The sequence below is a fragment of the Mustela putorius genome, unplaced genomic scaffold (genome assembly GCF_011764305.1).
Source record: "Mustela putorius furo isolate JIRA1106 unplaced genomic scaffold, ASM1176430v1.1 tig00003845_pilon_pilon_pilon, whole genome shotgun sequence".
Taxonomy (NCBI): Eukaryota; Metazoa; Chordata; class Mammalia; order Carnivora; family Mustelidae; genus Mustela; species Mustela putorius.
The window spans coordinates 64,717,328-64,736,455 of NW_025421998.1; the positions used below are offsets into that span (position 1 = coordinate 64,717,328).

Consider the following 19,128-nt stretch of genomic DNA (forward strand, 5'->3'; position numbering starts at 1 on the left):
ATTTAAAAGCAGCATTGTTTTTCATTTGTTGAGGAAAAGGTGTTACAGGGCAGCTTTGTGTGCATATGAAATCCCGCAGTTCTGTGTGTGCTTGGGACAGGCAAATCACTGACTAATTCGGGCCAAAACATGCCGCTATTTTTTCACCTGTTATCTCAATAATATAGGACATAATGCATTTCTTTGCCAGAAAATTCTCTCCCAACATCTCCTTTATCTACAGATAATAAACGTATGCCAAATTAGAGAACAAATTTTTGACACTGCCAGCTGCGAAAGGAGAAGGGGACATATCCCAGGGGTGATTATTCCATGCCATGTGGGATCACTGGGCTCTGAATCCAGCCACAAGGTGGAATTGGCCCTCAGAGACCATTTCTCCAATTATCAGGAAAAGATCTGTCCAAAGGCATTTAAAAATGAAACCTGACCTACACTTCAACTGCACAGCAATGGTCGGCCTGCTCAAAAACAAGGTATGACCTTTAAATCTGAAATTATAAAATAGTTTGTTGAAAGTGTAATGTATTTAGGTTTTATCTAATAATGTAAAGAAATGCAATCATTTCCTCAGAAAAAAAAAAAACAGCAAAATATGGCCCATTTTCATTTCTTATAAATAAAACTACCAGCCACAATACATGAGAAGCTTTTTCACAAATTCTGTTGGAAACTGATTTTACTTTTAATACATATAAAAATAACAGTCCTGTCCAAAGTTTAAGAGATATGAAGGTGATCCTAAAGGTGAACTTTTCAATCTTCCTCTCTCTTCTTTCTGTTCTTTATGCATGGAAAAGTTCTGATACTTAACACTAAGCACATGCTTATTTCCTATATATTTATTTTATTATATTTTTGCTATGGGAAAATAGTACACAAGCATGGATATAGCCGTGGAAAAGTGGTAGATGTGGGGAGATTTGAGAAAGAATCAAGGGTAAGTTTAGAAAACTGCTGAAGACTAATGAAAATACTAATCTCCAAACTGATTGTTTGATATGTTTATTGAACATGAATTTTGATTGGTCTTATGACTTTTTAAACCATCTGCAAAACTGGTTTATTAGCATACCAATGAAATCTTTGATTATTACGTGAATTTCAAATATATATAGGCATGGAAATTATGGGTTAAAGGTGGATGTTAAGAAAGAAAACCAGAGGGGCGCCGGGGTGGCTCTGTGGGTTAAGCCGCTGCCTTCAGCTCAGGTCATGATCTCAGGGTCCTGGGATCAAGTCCCGCATCGGGCTCTCTGCTCTGCAGGGAGCCTCCTTCCCTCTCTCTCTCTGCCTACCTCTCCATCTACTTGTGATTTCTCTCTGTCAAATAAATAAATAAAATCTTTAAAAAAAAACAAAAAGAAAAAGAAAGAAAGAAACCCAGACACAGCAGGATCTATTGAGAAAAATTAGTTCTGAATCTAATCACTTCTATTGTAGGTTATTTAGCAATGAAATGATATACTCACCATATTAATCTTTATATTTAATGATCCAGTGAATGAGAGCTAGGAACTGGTAACTAGATTTTGAGCCCATATAATCTCAATTAGAAATAAACATTTGCAAGAAAAGCAACTGAGGTTAGGATGTATGTTTATTAGTATCTGAGTCTCTTTTAATTTAGCAACATTTTCAAATTCACTTTTCAAACCTTGAAAACTGTCAGTGGTCACTTCCTTTGACCTGCAGTCTAGTTAGCATGAGGCCACCAAAGGAGGCTTTAAGACCCAGAAGATGGCTTCTGTCACTTACCAGATTTGTTACCTTGGGTAAATGTGGTAACCACCCTGAACCTGCTTTTTCATCTACAAAATGGGGTTCCTGGGGCCGCCTTCAGGAGACTCGTGTCAGAATTATGGGATATTGAGAAAAAAATGTAGAGAGATTTTTTTTCTAAATTAAAAGTCATAAACCTAGGCCATGAATGTTAGTTGGATCCTAGTTCAAAGCGGGTAAATGAAAGGTCATAAAAAACATTTGTTGGTCCTCCTGGAAATTTTAGTATGAACTGAATTTTAGAAGATATTAAGGAATAATTCTTATTAATTTTCTTAGCTGTGAAAAAGACAGAGCACTTACAAAAACATTCTTATTGTCAGTATATACTTGTAGAAGTATTGACAGGTAAAGTATCATTATGTATGCTATTTAGTTTCAAATGATTCAGGGAAGGAGAAAAGTACAGAGAAATAGGGCAGGCGAGGTCCAGCAACGTGACCTTGGATGGGTAATTTAACCCCACGCCTCAATTTTCCCAGCTATAAATGCAACATATAAAGACTATTTGTTCCTATTTTATAATATCCTTATGAAGATTAAATAAGACAATGCGCTTTAAATGGTCCCTAGCACCTAGTAAGTACCCAAATATTAGCTATGATTACAATTATGTAGATAAAACCTCTGATTCCAGTGTACCATGAGCTGAGAGGTCCTGCCAACATTTATTCAGGATTGCTCCTTTACCTATTAAACTAAATCTAAGGTGTTATTATTAGAAACTTTTCTTCAATTTTCTTCAGTTGGTAATTTTCACTTAAAAAAACAATTTATCTATTCTTGCTTTGGTTTTCTTTACAGAGAATTCTGATAAAAGCAATGAAATTTTTACATGACAAGTTTTTGTTTTAGTCTCAAACATCAACAGACTTCTTGCAGAAGTAAAAATCTACTGTCTTATAGTATAAAAGCTCTAAAAGTCTTATAGTATAAAAGCTATAAATTCAAATTCGTGTAAAATGAATGTTTCAGGAATGATCTCTGAATCTATATATGTGTTACATGTGTCCTCAGATAAAAACTAGGATAGTTGGTGTTAATGTTTCAGATTCCCAGTGAAACAGTATTGGGGTTTTACTTCCTGGTAGGCTTCAATCTACAGCCAGCTTTTTAGCTTGGGCATTCTCTGAAAGTTTCTACTCTTGCATTGTTGCCTTAGAGATAACTGAAAAGTTTTAATACTTTGCTTTTACTTTAAGAGGATTCGTATGATAACATTTGTACCTTTAGCTACCTCATTAAAAAAATGTGCCACTAACAGTTTAAAATCAGAAAAAGTTACAGAGCCTCTTTGAACACACTAGAGACAGTCTGATAGTTGCCATATGCCTTATTTTTAGGGTTCCTGACAGTTTCCAAAGGTGTGTTTACACACAGCACCACATTTGATCCTCACAGAAATTCCCCAGATGTTCTAGGCAGTTCTTAGCTCCATTTAACAGGGAAGGAATATGGCAGCCACAGTGGTGAACTAAAATCTACTCCAAGTCAGACAGAAATTATAGGTGCTTATGCTTTACAGATAGATACACATCCACTCCTGCCTTTTGCTCATTTCCCTCCCCTGGGCTCCCATTTCCTCATTTGTGTAGGGTTACCTGAGCTCTCAGCTTCACCTTCTTACTTTTGTTGAGAAACACGACATCGTATCTCCTCTGGCTGACATATCCCACCCTGGCCTCTGAGCCATCATTCAGGCATCACCTGTATTTACTGGCTCAGAACCTAAAACACAATAACGTCGAAACAAGAGGAGAGCCACAGCCCTGGCCACCTTAAAACTAACCAAATAAAAGCAAGCTGCAAAGGCCTAGAGAGGCCACAACCAACCAAGTTTGTCAAGTAAAGTGAATGAGTTCCTTTTACGGAAGTATAGCAGAGGAATTCTATTTCTGGTCCTTCCTGGCCATGAAAAGTTACTATCCTCTCTTAGCTTCAGCTTCTTCACTACAGAATATTCCTGTTACCCCCGCCTTCATGGTTATGCTGACTGGGAAAGAAGAAAATATATGGGGATCTCTCTACCAGCACCCAGCCCTCAGTAAGACTTTGACAGTTATTTATTCAGTTGGACGAAACCTTATGGATGAAGAAATGCATAAACTTGAAATGTGATATATATCAAAGAGTACAAACTATAAAGCTCAATATTATAAATTAGATATCTTGAAGTTAATTAATTAACTGTAGCATGCTTACATGCTACAGTTTATCTAAAGAGACACTTAAAATCCTTGCATTAGAATTACCTTAAATTACAGCTGAATAAGCTCCACAAAATTTCTGAAGTGTCAGTAGTGTGGGTAGTTGCCTGGAATACATGTGTTAATTTAGCAGAAAAACTGAACCTCTAGATTTTGTGAAGCAATGAGTATATGGTTATATACATCATGGGCCTCTACCACAACGAAAAAAGGAAACAGGTGATTTTCCCAAGAAGAAAATTTGAGAAGTCAGATGGAGCAGGTCTGGGTGGGAGAATGGGCAATGAACAACTGACCGAGAATATAAAGATTCTAGAAAAGATGCTATAATACAGACCTTAGTAACCTTGAGTCATGGTCACTCAGTGCGCTTAGAGGTTCTGGGGCTAATATCCAATAGCACTCACCAAAGTGAACTTCGATTTTGAGTACCGGGAGAGCCCTTTCTCCAAGAAAATGAAAGAAGCTCCTAAATCCTTCCCTTACGTAGGAAATGAATGCTGAATGCTGAACTCACCAGCTGATTCTGGTAGGCAGTAACTGCTGTGAAAACAGTCTCTGGGAAGATGAATGTTCTGAATTCTTCAGACTTTAGATTGAGCAGCGAGGCAGTGTGGTCTTTCTTCTTAATGATGTGCACCCGTGGCTGGTACTTGTGCATTGAGTTCAAAATTATCTATGATGAAGAGATGGGAAGTACTGAATTTTAAGGTCAAAGACCAAAGTGCAATGAGGCAAGGAAAGAAGCATAAGATCTCAGCTTCAAATTCAAGTTTTAAGATTAGGATATTCCCTTTTCTTTCACAAGGCAAACCCTTCTCATCATTGCTGTGGAGTCACAGTGGTGAAATCACATTTTATCAAAACAACTGTATACAATACAGGTTGTTTCAAGGGTCCTTTCTAAAATGATGGGGGCGGGGGCGCCTGGGTGGCTCAATGGGTTAAGCCTCTGCCTTTCGCTCAGGTCATGATCCCAGGGTCCTGCTCAGCGGGAGCCTGCTTTCCTCTCTCTCTCTGCCTGCCTCTCTACCTACTTGTGATCTCTCTCTGTCAAATAAATAAATAAAATCTTAAAAAATATAAAATAAAATAATGGGGGGAAGGGCGCATGGGATGAGCACCACATCTTCAGGTTCCCTGCTCAGCCGGAGAGTTCACGTCTCCCTCGCCCTCTGCCCCTCGCCCTGCTTGTGCATGCAGGGGCACAGCCCTTGCTCTCTTTCTGTCCCTGTCAAATTAAAAAACAAAACACTTTTTTAAAAAAAAATGATGGGAAAAGTCATCTGAAAGATGTTGATTTTTTTTTTAATCAAGTCTTTAAAATATTTTTTTGTTAGTCTGGTTAGACTGGTCTAAATTTTCTAAAATAAGAACTTGTACATTCTAGGAGGACAGATGCTATTTATGATTGACGGAGGATACGAAGAATTAAGAAAGGCTGTGTGGTGGGGCGCCTGGGTGGCTCAGTGGGTTAAGCCGCTGCCTTCAGCTCAGGTCATGATCTCAGGGTCCTGGGATCGAGTCCCATATATCGGGCTCTCTGCTCAGCAGGGGGCCTGCTTCCCTTCCTCTCTCTGTGATCTCTTCCCTTCCTCTCTCCTACTGTGATCTCTCTCTGTTAAAAAAAAAAAAAAAGAAAGGCTGTGTGGTATTAGACCTCTGTTAGAGTGCTAAATCTGTTACTCTCTAGTTCCTTCACCTTGAGCCAACTGATCTCACCTCTTCAACCTTGTTTTCTCCAATGCAAAAACATACCTCACAGAGTTGTAGGATTAGATGATGTAGCCCTTATAAATTACATAGCAAATAGGAAGTCCTCAGCAAACATGAATATTATTGTTATTCTTATTCTTACTTTTTTAATATTTTATTTATTTATTTATTTGACAGAGAGAGAGAGAGATCACAAGTAGGCAGAGAGGCAGGCAGAGAGAGAGAGAGAGAGAGGAGGAAGCAGGCTCCCTGCCAAGAGAGAGCCCCATGTGGGGCTCAATCCCAGGACCCTGAGATCATGACCTGAGCCAAAGGCCGAGGCTTAACCCACTTAGCCACCCAGGCGCCCCTTATTCTTATCTGAGAGCTTCATTGATTCCTGGTTCCCAGTTATAAACCAAACATGAATGACAGTGATGACTAGTGAAAGTTGCCCAATACTTAAAAATCATGATCGTACTTTTGTTAACAAGGCAGTATTTTTCCTGTATCTTTTAAATAAAATATAATGATTTGCCATTATGAAATCTGAGTTATAAAATTCCCTTTCAGATACAAAAGTTTTTCCCATATCTTCCCTCCTGCCACACAGACAGCAAACCTACATCTGCAAAACAGGGTTCCATCTTCTTGGAATAATAGTGCTCACACTGTAGGCCCTTCACCCCCAAGGGCCTAGCAGAGAGCCTGGCTCTCAGGGGAGGCATGTGATACGCACTGTAGCAGGAGCAGGGTCAATGGCATGCAGTGTTGTTAAAACTAATGGCTCCCATGTTTTCTTGGCTAACATGGGTATGGTAGATGAGCATTTTTGCTAGCTGACTTTAACAAAGTTAAATACTAGTCACTGTGGGATGATTAATATAGAATCAGTCTCTCCCTGTGCTGAGATGTAAGCCAACTTAAAGTTACAAAACATTAACTGGCATTGAATTTTGCACATGCCATCCTTTTATGGTCCCAAACCTGACTAGGAATAATTAAAACAAATGAGAACTTCAAATGAGTTGAAATAGACTTAAAAAAAAAAAAGGGGGTCATCTCGTTATATAACATGTTTATTTCAAGGAGTTCAAGATATTTATGCTCACTCATAAAACGGGAATAAACTCAAAGTGATAAAAGTAAACTTCTAACACGAATACAAGAAAAAACCTGGGTATTCATTATATGTTGTATTAATAAATTAGAAAGAATTTTCACACACACACAGAGTCTCAATGGAAAAAGCCCTAAGCTTTAAATAATATTCCCTCTCCCGTATTTACACCCTCCCAAGGTCAATTTCCTTTGGGAAAGAGTGCCAGAGAGACTCAAACCTCAGGCTGAATCTCAGCCCCCAAGGCTCCTTGACTCTCTGCTCAAGACCTCATGGGGCTAAGGAACACTAATAGAAATGTCAACTTTGCTTCACTGAAGAAATAAATTCCCTGAAGTAAAAAATTTTCCTGTTATAAAATGAAAAATGCATCCATAAGACGGGGTTCTTCAGAACTAATTTAAAGAACTTGGCTGAATGACACAGGATCTAAAAATCTTTTCTTGTAGTTTTCAGAACACATTATTTATGGTGACAAAAGGTTATATTAAATAATAAAATTTTAAAGCTAATATGGATATTAACAACCATCTAAGACCAAATAATCTGTCAAGGTCTAATCTTGGCATAATCAGATGAGAACTTAGGGGTCCTAAAATACAGCTTGGTGCTATTTCCACCTAGGAAGTTGACACTAAATGGAAAACATATTAATTCTGGACAGCTGATCTCAAAATGAATTCTCAAATCTTTCTGGAAAGACCCAATTAGTGCTTCTAAAAGCTTCACACAAGGGCACCTGGGTGGTTCAGTCCATTAAGCATCTGCTTTCAGCTCAGGTCATGATCTCAGGGTCCTGGGTTCAAGCCTCATGTCTGGCTCCCTGCCAGTGGGGAGCCTGCTTCTCCCTCTCTCTCTGCTGCTCCTCTGCCTATGCTCTTTGCTCTCTCTCTCTCTCTCAAAGAAATAAATAAAATCTTTAAAAACATACACACACACAAAACTATTCCAGGACTTTCCCAATGTTTTAAAAAATTAAAATTAAAATTTTTAATAAAATTTAAAAATTAAAAATTAAAAATAAATAAATAAAAGCTTCACATATGGAAAATATCACAACTGTAAAAAATTTCATTTCTCCCTGCAAAGATTTCAGTGGAGTCAAGAAATTTTAATATGAATGACATTAAGAATGCTCTGGTTTGTAGAAAATGTCTCCCTGATACTTCATCATTTTTAACCTGAAAAAAAAATTCATCAATGAAAACATCTCTTTAAAAAGGCAGAAAAAGACAATGATCCCAACATTCTTAAACATAAAAGTCAATTATCTTTTCCAATATATAAAATAACAAAAACCTATTAACCTATTTGCAACATTGCAGAAGTGCCACCAGCAGAGTCATGAGTTAACCTGGTTACTCTGATTTGGTCACAATAAACGAGGCCTCTTGTGGGCAAATTGGTGGTAGCAATGCCTAAAGGGATTTATTTGGTTCCAATTTCAATCAAACCATTTGAAACCATTGGCTAGAACTAATTTATATCTACTTATAACCATCCTTTCTGAGAAACGTTTTGAAACTTCTAAATTGCACAGATCCAATAAAAACAAAAACTTTAAGTAACAAGAGTCGTAATAAAGGGGTAGAGAGAGAATAATGATATGCAAAGTATCTAAGCCAAGGGAAGCAACCAGTGAAATGCCAAAGTGTTTTCTGGCAAATCAAGGCAAAAAAATAAAGAGAGTCCTCTTTTTATCAAAGAGAAGTGTGTAGGGGCGCCTGGGTGTCTGAGTGGGTTAAAGCTTCTGCCTCTGGCTCAGGTCATGATCCCCGGGTCCTGGGATTGAGCCCCACATTGGGCTCTCTGCTCAGCAGGGAGCCTACTTCCTCCTCTCTCTCTCTCTCTCTGTCTGCTGCTCTGCCTACTTGTGATCTCTGTCTGTCAAATAAATAAATAAAATCTTTTTTAAAAAATGAGCCATTTAAAAAAAAATTAAATGTGTAAGTCCACAGTTTTCTTAGCATAAAAATCAAACAATTTTTATGTAAATCTTTCTTTTATAACACAGGATAACATCATCTTTCCTTACAAAGCAGTAAACATGTAAAGGCCTGTGTCAATGGCTATTTGTGCTATTAATTAATGAAATGGGCTCAGAATTCCAATTTCTCTTTTCCCTTATTTTGATGAACTCTTTTTGACACAAAATAAAATTGTTTTGTTTTTCATTTTAAGACTTCTCTATGCTTTAATAGTCATAAAACTCTACAATAAGCGTAGATAGTGAGTCAAGAGCACATCCCCAAATTTATCTGGACATGAAACCCTTTTGTTCTATTGCATCTCACATGAACAGGCTCTACAAAACACACTCTGGGAAATCCCCAGAGGAGGCGTCAGCCCCATTTCCTTTATGCCGTGTTATCTAACATACCACTGACAGAAATCAGATGTATAACCCAAGAACTATCATAGCTGCCAGAATGCACATTCCCTTTGTGTAGCTGGTGCAGGTAGTGAAGTAGTTGCAGTCTTGGGAAAATCACAGTGCCGAATGTCCCAGACCCTCTTGCACTGGAACGGTATACAGCATCCCTGTAAGTGGCCTCTTAAGAAGAGTAGTCAGGATTCCCTGAACAGCACAGGAATGTTCTCACAGAATGACTGAGAGATGGATGATGGGATGGGGAGAGGGAGGGGAAGAAGAAGAGACAGAGAAGTTCTGAGCGACTCCATTCCATCCCAAGGAATCCACATAATCCAAGGCGTGGCACTTACATGGCCATGCTGGTCCAGTTCATTGTTGGTGAGTTTCACCTTTTCAAAAGACACCATCTGCTTGAGTAGCTGCTCACCAGTAAAAGGAGAATCTGGGTGTACATAAAGCCTAAGAAAATTTTAAGAGAATGTTATTGAGTCATCTTTTAAAAATCTGTTCTTTGTGGGTTATAGAACAGTTCAATTCTAAAGGAATACAAAAAGCTCATATAAATGGTGAATTTTATTTGCCCCAGATAATCTCAAATTTAATAATCAAACAGTGTCAAAATAACTTTAAAACATCTAAATATGTTTCTTCATGTACTGACCATCTAAAAGAGGTAATACCTATTGTCGGCTCAGCAAGCCATTTTTAAAAAGGTGCGTATTTTTCCATCTATCTAATCAACTATTGGTCTGCTTCAGTAAAATATGAAATTTTATTACCGTTGTAGGTATTTTCAAACAAGAGACTAGTTTATACTAATTGTATAACTGGTGCGTGACATAAGTACTCCTAAAGAAATAAGTCAATTGGAGAAAGACTACTATCATATGATCTCCCTAATATGAGGAAGTAGAGATGCAACATGAGGGGTTAAGGGGGTAGGAGAAGAATAAATGAAACAAGATGGGATCAGGAGGGAGACAAACCCTGAAGAGACTCTGAATGTCACAAAACTGAGGGTGGCAGTGGGGAGGGAGAGGGTGGTGGGGTTATGGACATTGGGGAGGGTATGTGATATGGTGAGTGCTGTGAAGTGTGCAAGCCTGATGATTAACAGACCTGTAGCCCTGGGGCTAATAATACATTATACATTTATAAAAAAATTTAAAAAAAATTTTTTTAAGTACTGCTAAAAAGCAATGAAGGCATAAAGAACTGAAGAGGAAACAATTCTAGAGAATCCATTCATTTATACTTGAAGATGACTCAGTTTGAAATTTAAATACAAACTTTTAATAGTCCATAGATCACAGTCCATTGCTCCTTTACTACCTTAAATACTACTACTTTCATTTAGTTAAGTGCCCACTAAACGACACTGAAAATAAGCTGGGTAGACCTCAAATTATTCAGTACTTTTATTCATAAACAGCTTATGGGGGGGGACACTTTGATGGGAAAAGAATGTATTTATCAAGTATTTATCATTTATTGATCAGCTACAAAATGCAAGGCAATCTTTTCCTCATTCACAGTGACATGCAGGCCATCTGTTCTACCAGCAAGGATAACACAAAGTACAACTCTTTGTAAATTCTAATCCTGGTATCCACTCAACATAAGCTTTTCTGAAGTCGGGGGAGATTACAGAATTTGTGAAAGAGAAGGGATAGGACAAATCCTTTTATCCATTTAACAGGTTATTTATATCTCAATTTTTATAGGATCCTTATAATTTTAATTAAACATAAATATTATGGTTTGAGGGAAAGTCAGGGGGAAAAGTCACAGAACTTTTCCCTGCAGTACTTATGGAAAAAACCAAGAAGGCTGTGCCATGCTTTGTCACACAGAGGACTAAGAATTAGGTGTCCATGCTGACACGCGAAAGCCCACCAGAAGCAGAGCACCAAAAAGGCACTAGAATTTCCTACCAAACTCATGGAAGAACTTTAAAGGCTTTAAGAGTGGGTTTGTCTGCCTGTTTGTTTTGGAGGAGTGGTCAAAAGTCTCTTTCAATTTAAGTATTCCTTGATGACACACTCATAATATCTTTTCAAGTACATTCCTCCAAGACTAGAACTTTACACATGCAATGGTTTTACCAACCAGCACATCCTACCTACTCCATCAAAAAAGTTTCAAAAATATTTAAACTCCTAGGAGCACATGAAATGTTCCCTCTTTATCAATTCCACATGTGTAATCATGTTAATAAAGTCTAACTCATTTAAATATCAGTTACTTTAAAGACAACCAAATGTCATATATGAAAACACAACATTATTTTAGATAATGTTTTGCCCGCTGTTGAGATCAAAATGATATCGTCAAATATTATTTGTTTTGATTAGGAACAACTGACTGGTAAACTTCTGTCTGAAATAAGCAACAAGAACCACAAGGAATTTCTACCATCAATACAAAAATTATCAACTCCCCTATTCCAAACCTTTCCCTTACGGAGCTATGAAATACAGCATTATTTTTAAATAATAATAAAAAGCATTTGTTTAAATTATATAGCATGACCTGTAACACACTAAACATTTTTATCTAATATCAATATAAATAAACTTTAAGATGAATGAAAAAACATACAGGAAGCCCCTCCTCTCTCAAGTCCCCCAGGACTTAAAATTCCAGCAATAGCTTAAACATGCTTCAGTTAAGATAGTGTATTGGTACGTGCTTTCCTTCTCCAACCAGAGCAGATTAGTAACATAAACAAGGCATGTCATATTTCCAAAGTCATGCTGGCCTGCACCAGTTCCCCAAACTTTCTGATAGGAAGAAAACATATGCTAAGTAAGAGTGATTAACTTCTTAAAGGAGAGACTTTGGGGGAGGAGGGGGAAGGATTTGCTTGTAAAAATAGTTAGGAATCTGCTGAAATACCCCCTTCTCTCTCTCTTTCTCATTTAAAAAGATTTTAGAGAGTTTGGAAGGAAGCCTGAGAGTAATGTGAATTAGCTACTAAATAATAAAGAGTAAAAAATACAAATTATAAACTGCTATAAACTGGTGAATCTTGATCAATTAAAAAAACGGGGGTATAACATTTTTTAAAAAGTTCTTAGTCTGCTTATTTGTTATTTAATATACTGATTTGGAAGGGGTTGGGAAAATGTCCTTCCTAGTCTCTTGTGGGAATCGAAAACTCTAAGAGGCTTCTTTTAATAAAATCTCTTCTCCAATGTATTTAGCATATGTAAGCTCAGTAATAGGATTAAATCAGACTAAGTAAGCTTAATACAGCATCTGAACTAGTATGTACAAATTGTCTGTGTTGGTTCTGTGCCTTGACTAAAACTCCAGACTAGATACACAGAACCAGCCATATCTTCAAAATTCCTAAATCTGTATATGTAAATAAATTCTTTGTTCTGATATGAATTTCCAACCAATTACAAAAATTAGATAATCAGAAAACAACTTAAAAACAGTAAGGTTTGGTTTTAGAACCCTAAATGTAAAGTCTGCTCATATTTTCTGTTTGTATTAAAGTATGCAGTTAGGTTCCTATAACTTAAGCTACTACTTTTTGCATAAACTCATGCCCTTTTTTTTCCCCTAGAAGGCTAATTTGGATAAAGCAGCAACAATAAAAAACAGCATGTGATTTTTTAAACAGGGTTCTTCTTTCTGAAAAACATTATTACCAATGAATAGCACAAAAATAAACATATATGATCCTTAACATACCTAGTAATGGTTCATGTAAAAGAATAGTAACCTGATGTTGAACTACATGCATCTACTGAAATTACTATGGAGAAGGGGAAAAAGAAGAGTTAGGTTTTCTTACTTAAAATGTCTGAGTCCTTTATTGGTCAAAAACAACTGCATTTCCCCAAAATGACCTTTATTGTGTGCAGATATAACCATATTACTTAAAAATATTTACTATAAGCACTCCAAATGCACTCTTCTAAAACGGACTTTTAGGGCAACCACTTCCTCATTAGGTGTATTCAGTCTGGTATTAAGTAGCCAACTAGAAATGATGGGTGCCAAAAGAAATGGGTCCGGATTTCTAATGAATACTCCAACTGAAATTAGGAAAGCATGGAAAGGAATTATGAGAAAGATAAAATTAAAGACAACACTGTCTCTGCAAACTCTGCCTTTCTATTTTGATATTTCGTGGAGTCAGTTGGAGCATCTGTGCTAGGAATGTTTTCTACCAGAGCTCACCACAGCGAAACCAGATCTGTTTGAAATGCAACCAACCAGAGACAGTCTGCTCTCTGAGTTAAAACGCATTTTGCTCTGCCTGAAAATCTGGAGGCACAAACCTGGCTGGTAGCGGTGGGTCTGCCTTGCCAGCCACCAGCCAGGAGGACCGGTGGTAGGCGTAGCGGTACCTCTTGTTGTCCACAGGGACGATGTCCATCAGGACTATGTACTTGGCCTCAGGATCCACGCCCGAAAATGACACTCGGATGGTAGGAAACATCCTCCTGACACAGGGAAACAAAGAGAATCGGCTAGAGCTCATATTGCCCAAGGAGCCCACCGACTTAAAGAGGGAGGTCCTACTCCCCTCCTTGGCCCCCAAACCCTTTTTTGTTTCCACAGAGAAGGGAATTCAGAGACCTTCTTTCTCCCAAGCATAGATAATTTTAGGTGTCACCTTTACAGGAGTCCTCATCGCTAGGTGAAAAGTTTTGTTTTGTTTTCTAATACCCATAGGTCTGCCATTAAGGGAAATGCTATGTTATATTATCTATCAAGCCCGTTAGGCTCCCAGACCAAAATCTGGAACTGATTGAGTTGCCCAGTCCCCTAAGGGTTGCAGGGAGAAAACTTGCTCCAGCAGCAGAAATCTAGGGTGGGGTTTGGTTTCCCCAGACCCTGGGGTATTTCCCAGAATCCAGAGAGCTGCAGTGACCAGGGCTGCAATCGGCCACCGACCTTTACAGTCTTTGCCCCAGGCCTGGGAAGCCGCCTCTGCCCCCTGGCTTCTGCCCACCCCCCCCACCATCCCCCATGCCCAGCTACAGCACCAGGGGGCCCACCTCGACAACACTCCATCCTACACAGCGTGTGGTCGTTTCAAATTTCATTCGTCTGCACAGGTTTTAATTTTAGTTTTTAATGGGAACTGGCGGCTTTTGCAAATTGAGGCCAATAAAAGGGAAGCTACTGCCTCCCTCGAAGCACCCAGCAGCCCACCCTGCACTCCCAGCATGAGTTCCCTCTTCACTTCAGATGCCATCCCCCAAAGCCCCAAGCCCTCTCAGACTGCAGCGTCCCAAGATCCCCACGCCCCTCTCATCAAGGCCGAGGTGGGGTTTTCCATGGCCAGATCCCGAGAAAGCAAATGCTTGGACATCTGTCTCAGCATTTCTTTCCAAAAGCAAGTCAGGGGAAAGAAGCCCTCATTAAGCAAAGCTTCCTCTAGGTGCTCTGGATTAGGGGGGTTTCACCCTGTTCCTGGGAACACCCTAGGCCACCCAGGGCACCATTCTCGCCACCCCACTCCTCACACACTGAGCCCCAACTACCCCCCCCCCAACCCTGCTACCTGCCCGACTTGGTGATGATCATCTCTGTTCCCAGCTCATGGAATTTGTCCCAGAGCTCCTTGGTCTCCAGGCTGCAGGCAATTTTGGCCATTTCCTCACTGGGGATGATGGGGGTGGTGGGGATCAGGGGCTCAGTACACAGAGAGGAGGAGGATGGGCTGCTGCCCCCACCACCAAACTCCCCGTGAGCATCCAGGCTGGTCAGTTCGCCCAGGGGTTGGGCACACGATGACTTCTCAACAAATTGTTCTGCAGGAAAAGAGAATGGAGGATGACAGCTAACGCTATCAAGCAAAGATACAGGAAGGAGAACAACACAACCAAAATAGGTTCTGGACTTAACTTGGGAAAAGTTAAGTTCAGAAACTCCAGCAAGGCAGTGATAATTCATCTATAAATATGTATCTCGATACATATTTATAGATGAGTTATATAGATATATATATATATATCCCTAGAGTGACATACCCAGTGCTTGCTTACTGAACCAAATGAGTTCTAGAACTTATAGGTTATTACTACCATTATGAAAGCCACTTTGGGAACTAAAAATATAAGGAGTGGCTAAAGGGAAAGGAGGTGATCATGAAAGATAAAAAGCAAGTATTTCTGTTGTTATCCTTCCCACATTCTAGACTTTGCTTGTGGGATCTGGTGCCAGTCCTGCCTCTCTGACAACCAGGAGAGACTTTTCTCCAGGGAGACCAAGGGAATGAAGAGATCAGCACTTGGACATAAAGTTTCCCTTCTGTCTTGAGCCTTCTCTCCATAAGAAAAAAAAAGAAAAGGGGAGGTGAAGTGGAGAAAAGTGCTGATTCGGTTAAAACAAAAACAAACAAACAAAAAAATTAAGTAACTTTACTTCTCTGCCTGGCTCTCCATTTTCTAGGCTTTGATATGAGGGCATTTTTACAATATGTCTCCCAGCGTGAGAGCTTATGAAAGACTCAAACATATCACAGAAGTGAGCTCCCCAGGCCATTTTGGGAACCACTGTGAAACAATTGCTTGAGCGAGTGTGTGTATTTTTCTCTCAAAAAGGTCCTGGACATAAGGAAAACAACCCCGACCCCAGGTTAGCAGAGTATTAAAGTAGGAAGAACGCCATCAGCCATCAGGTTGGAATACCATGGCCTATGAACCAAACATTCTCGTCCACAGCTGATAAGGGCCTAGGACTACACCAGTCACTTTGATGGAATACAGGGGGACTTTTGTAATTGTCCCAATTATCTTGCATCCCTTAAAAAAGAAACTACTTGAATCTGCAAAGTGAAACTGATCTCTAAACAACTCTGTTCTGGGTGCCCTCAAGGAATTGAAACAAGTTCTAAATGTAGGTATACACATATACATGCCATATATCATAGAAAGCATTTTATTTCCCCTTGACTTGGAGCAGACAAGCAGGAAACAGGGAATTTTTTTTAACCTTTTCTTCTCTTACAATAATAACTCATTGTAACATTTAAAATTAAGGATAACTACATTAATTATCTTAGTCTTATATTCCCAAATTCAAAGAAAGAAAAGTATGCCAGGGCACAGTCTTACTTACAATGAATATCTTCAAAAACACATTCACATAATGTCTTCATAGGGAATCAACACGTAGCCTCAGAAATTTTCTTATTTTCTGACTACTGAAAAAGCCAAGTCCTTAAGCTCCAGACTAATGACTGTGGGGGTTGGAAAGTGGAGGAGGAAAATGATACAGAATTGCTTTAACACAATATTATGTGTCAATTGTATTTCAATAAAAAAAAAATTTAAGAAATGTTGTAGTGGTCTAAAGCAGTTCTTCTAGATAGATTTAGTGTGTTTAAATGGGCAAACATGGGACGCTTTCCAGTCCCCACCCCACAGCTGCTTCAACATCTCTGGTGTTCCAAAGCACCGCATTCTCTCCTAACAGAACCTCTAGGTGTTTCTCTTGTGGGAGTCCTCGGCTTGTTGTGCTCCGGAGAACTGGCCTGTGCAATGGATAAGAATGCCTTCTGGTTCTTTCAGAGCCTGTCTCAAAAGCCCAGGGGAGGGATGCTCATTTTACAGACTATGTGTGTTTGTGGTGGGGGAGAGGTGATGGCTTTACAGCTTAGAATTTAGATAAAAGGTAGGTATTCTCAGGAAAAGAAACAGAAAAAGAAAGCAATACAGAAATGAGCTGGAAATGGCAAGTTTCCCAGTCTGCTGTCTGTAATTCTGACAGGAATTTTAACCCCAAGGGCTCTTTTCCTGCTAGCTACCAAACTGCAAGTGGGGGTGTTTATAAAGAATTCAAGAATTTATAAAGAATTCAAACTCCTTCTAAATAGGAAGTGGATAATGTTGGGCAGTCTCAGGAATACAACTTTGAAACTGTTGGTTAATATTTCTGTAAACAGTTGGGGGCTTTGTTTCTTTGGTTGTTTCCATATTTTTTCTGCAGGCTTGGATTTCGAAAGGAGGGCAGGTGGGAAGAACCAAGGGAAGGGAGTGAAAAACCTTGGAGGGGAGAATTTTTGACATTATATTTTCTGGAGCTCTTCCGGTTTCCTTTTCCTTGGTTCTAAGCTGCTCCGGGGATTTTAGCTCTTTCTTTTCTCCCGGCCCGACCCTCTTATTTTTCATCTCTAACACTCTATCTTTCATACTAGGATTGTTGTTTCACATGTGAGATGTTAAAGATTGGAAAGGACAGAGAAAATGAAAAAAAAAAAAAAAAACAATGGGGAGAGTTAAAAAAGAAATATTACCCTAAATTTGTTATTTGATGTTTCTCACCATCTTATGGCTATCAGATGATCAGGATATAGAATGATTATTTCCCAGAGACCCAAGAAGTGATAACACTCCTTTCTCTGTCAGTTATAAAGGTACTCTGAAACATTCAAGCCCAGCAGTTTCTTTCCCACACAATTCGCTTGTGCTCGGGAAACATAATCCTTATTTTTCCTTTACTCTGATCCTAGTGTCTTCTATAAATGGTAAAGGTTGTTAAATAAACAGTATAGCTAAAAGTTGAGGAATTTGGAAAATGGTTACTGGCTAATGTTTTTGCCAACCTCCACTGAAAACGATGTCTCACTGATAAGTCTGGAGCTTCTGTGAAGAAAATTGCTCGTGTGGGGAGAACTGGCTTATTCTACAGCACTTGACAGTGGTTTTAAGGAGCTGGTTCTGTTTAATCGATTGAAATAAGAGGAAAAACAAAATTCCACAAGTTTCTCCCGAAGTCGCTTAAGAGTCTCCTTGGTATCAAACTGCACACGCAGGTGTACACGCATGGTAAATCCTGTTGAATCTTCAAAAGGGTTAATTATTGTTTATCCCTGTTTGTCCCAACAAAGTTACACACACTTTCATACAGAAGACTTGACAAGGGAATTCTAGACGGATGGGTAGGGAAAGGGGCTAGCGCAGAGACAAGACGCGAAACCGGCTGTCCGGGAAGACCGAAAGAAAATTTGGGCGGAAAAGGAAAGACTCTCCCACCCCTAGCGTCGGGCCCCTGACCCAAGGATCAGAAGCTGCCTCGAGCAGGGAGGGAAAGGCAGCCACTCTCAAGAGCCTCCCGCAGGCAGGGGACAGAGGGACAGACGGATGCGCACCGCGCCTCTGCCCACAGCGGACATTCAGGCAGCCAGACTTACCCAGCGGTTTGATGGTGTTTTCGGTGCCCTCCTTCTCCTTGGAGCCGCCGCTCGACATGAGCGCAGCGATGGAGAAGGCGTTGGCCCGGGAGGAGAGCTGTGGCTTGGGCGACGCTGTGAACTCCATGGCCCCCAGCGTACGGTCCTGGCCACGGACCGGGCCTGCCGAACTGCCGTCCAGCCTCCCCCAAGGGAGACAAAAACCGACACACAGCGCAAAGTTTCCAAGTGCAATCTCAGCGGAGTCGGGAACTCCAGATGAGTCAGCCCCAACGTCCCAAGAGCTCCACACTGGCCTCTGTCCCTCACCGCAAAGCCCTCCAGCCCCAGAGACTTCGAACTAGCCGAAGAGGACCGGGGAGGACCAGCAGCGGGCTCAACCGGGTGCGCGAGCACTGGGGCGCCCCGCGGAACCACCGGCTGCGCCGCGGGAAGGTGGAGACCAGCATCGGACGCGCAAAGCCCAGGGGTCTTGCCGCACCCCCACTGCGTCCTTCCTCCCTCCGCGCGGCAAGAACAGCCGGAGCGGCCCAACCCGCAGGAAGGTGGCGACCGGTGGAGCGCCGGTGCGAGGGGGCGGACGCCAACGAGCGCGAGCGCAGGCGTGCGCAGCACCGCGCGGCGCGGAGGACACTGCGCCCGGGCGCTCGCAGCCAGGCGCCTTAATTTGCTGGCGGCAGCTATCCCGGCGGCCCGCAGCCAGTCAGCACCGACCCACGTCACCGCTTCCTGATTCAGCCGCCGGGGGCGGGGCCGCGGGCCGGGCTGGGAGGGCGCGCCCCGGGCG

At 40.5% G+C, this 19,128-nt stretch overlaps 1 protein-coding gene across 1 annotated transcript in view; it reads right to left on the reverse strand.

Moving 5' to 3' along the window:
- The window catches only part of TBX20 (T-box transcription factor 20), a 59,107-nt gene extending 40,634 nt beyond the window's left edge, over window positions 1-18,473 (reverse strand). The window contains exons 1-5 of the mRNA XM_004741981.3: window positions 18,342-18,473; window positions 14,709-14,958; window positions 13,477-13,641; window positions 9,529-9,637; window positions 4,507-4,665 (exon numbers count right to left, since the gene is read on the reverse strand). Of these exons, the coding sequence (XP_004742038.1) occupies window positions 4,507-4,665; window positions 9,529-9,637; window positions 13,477-13,641; window positions 14,709-14,958; window positions 18,342-18,468 (810 nt within the window). The 5' untranslated portion in view covers window positions 18,469-18,473. The remainder of the gene's footprint in view (window positions 1-4,506; window positions 4,666-9,528; window positions 9,638-13,476; window positions 13,642-14,708; window positions 14,959-18,341) is intronic.
- Window positions 18,474-19,128: the final 655 nt, after the last annotated feature.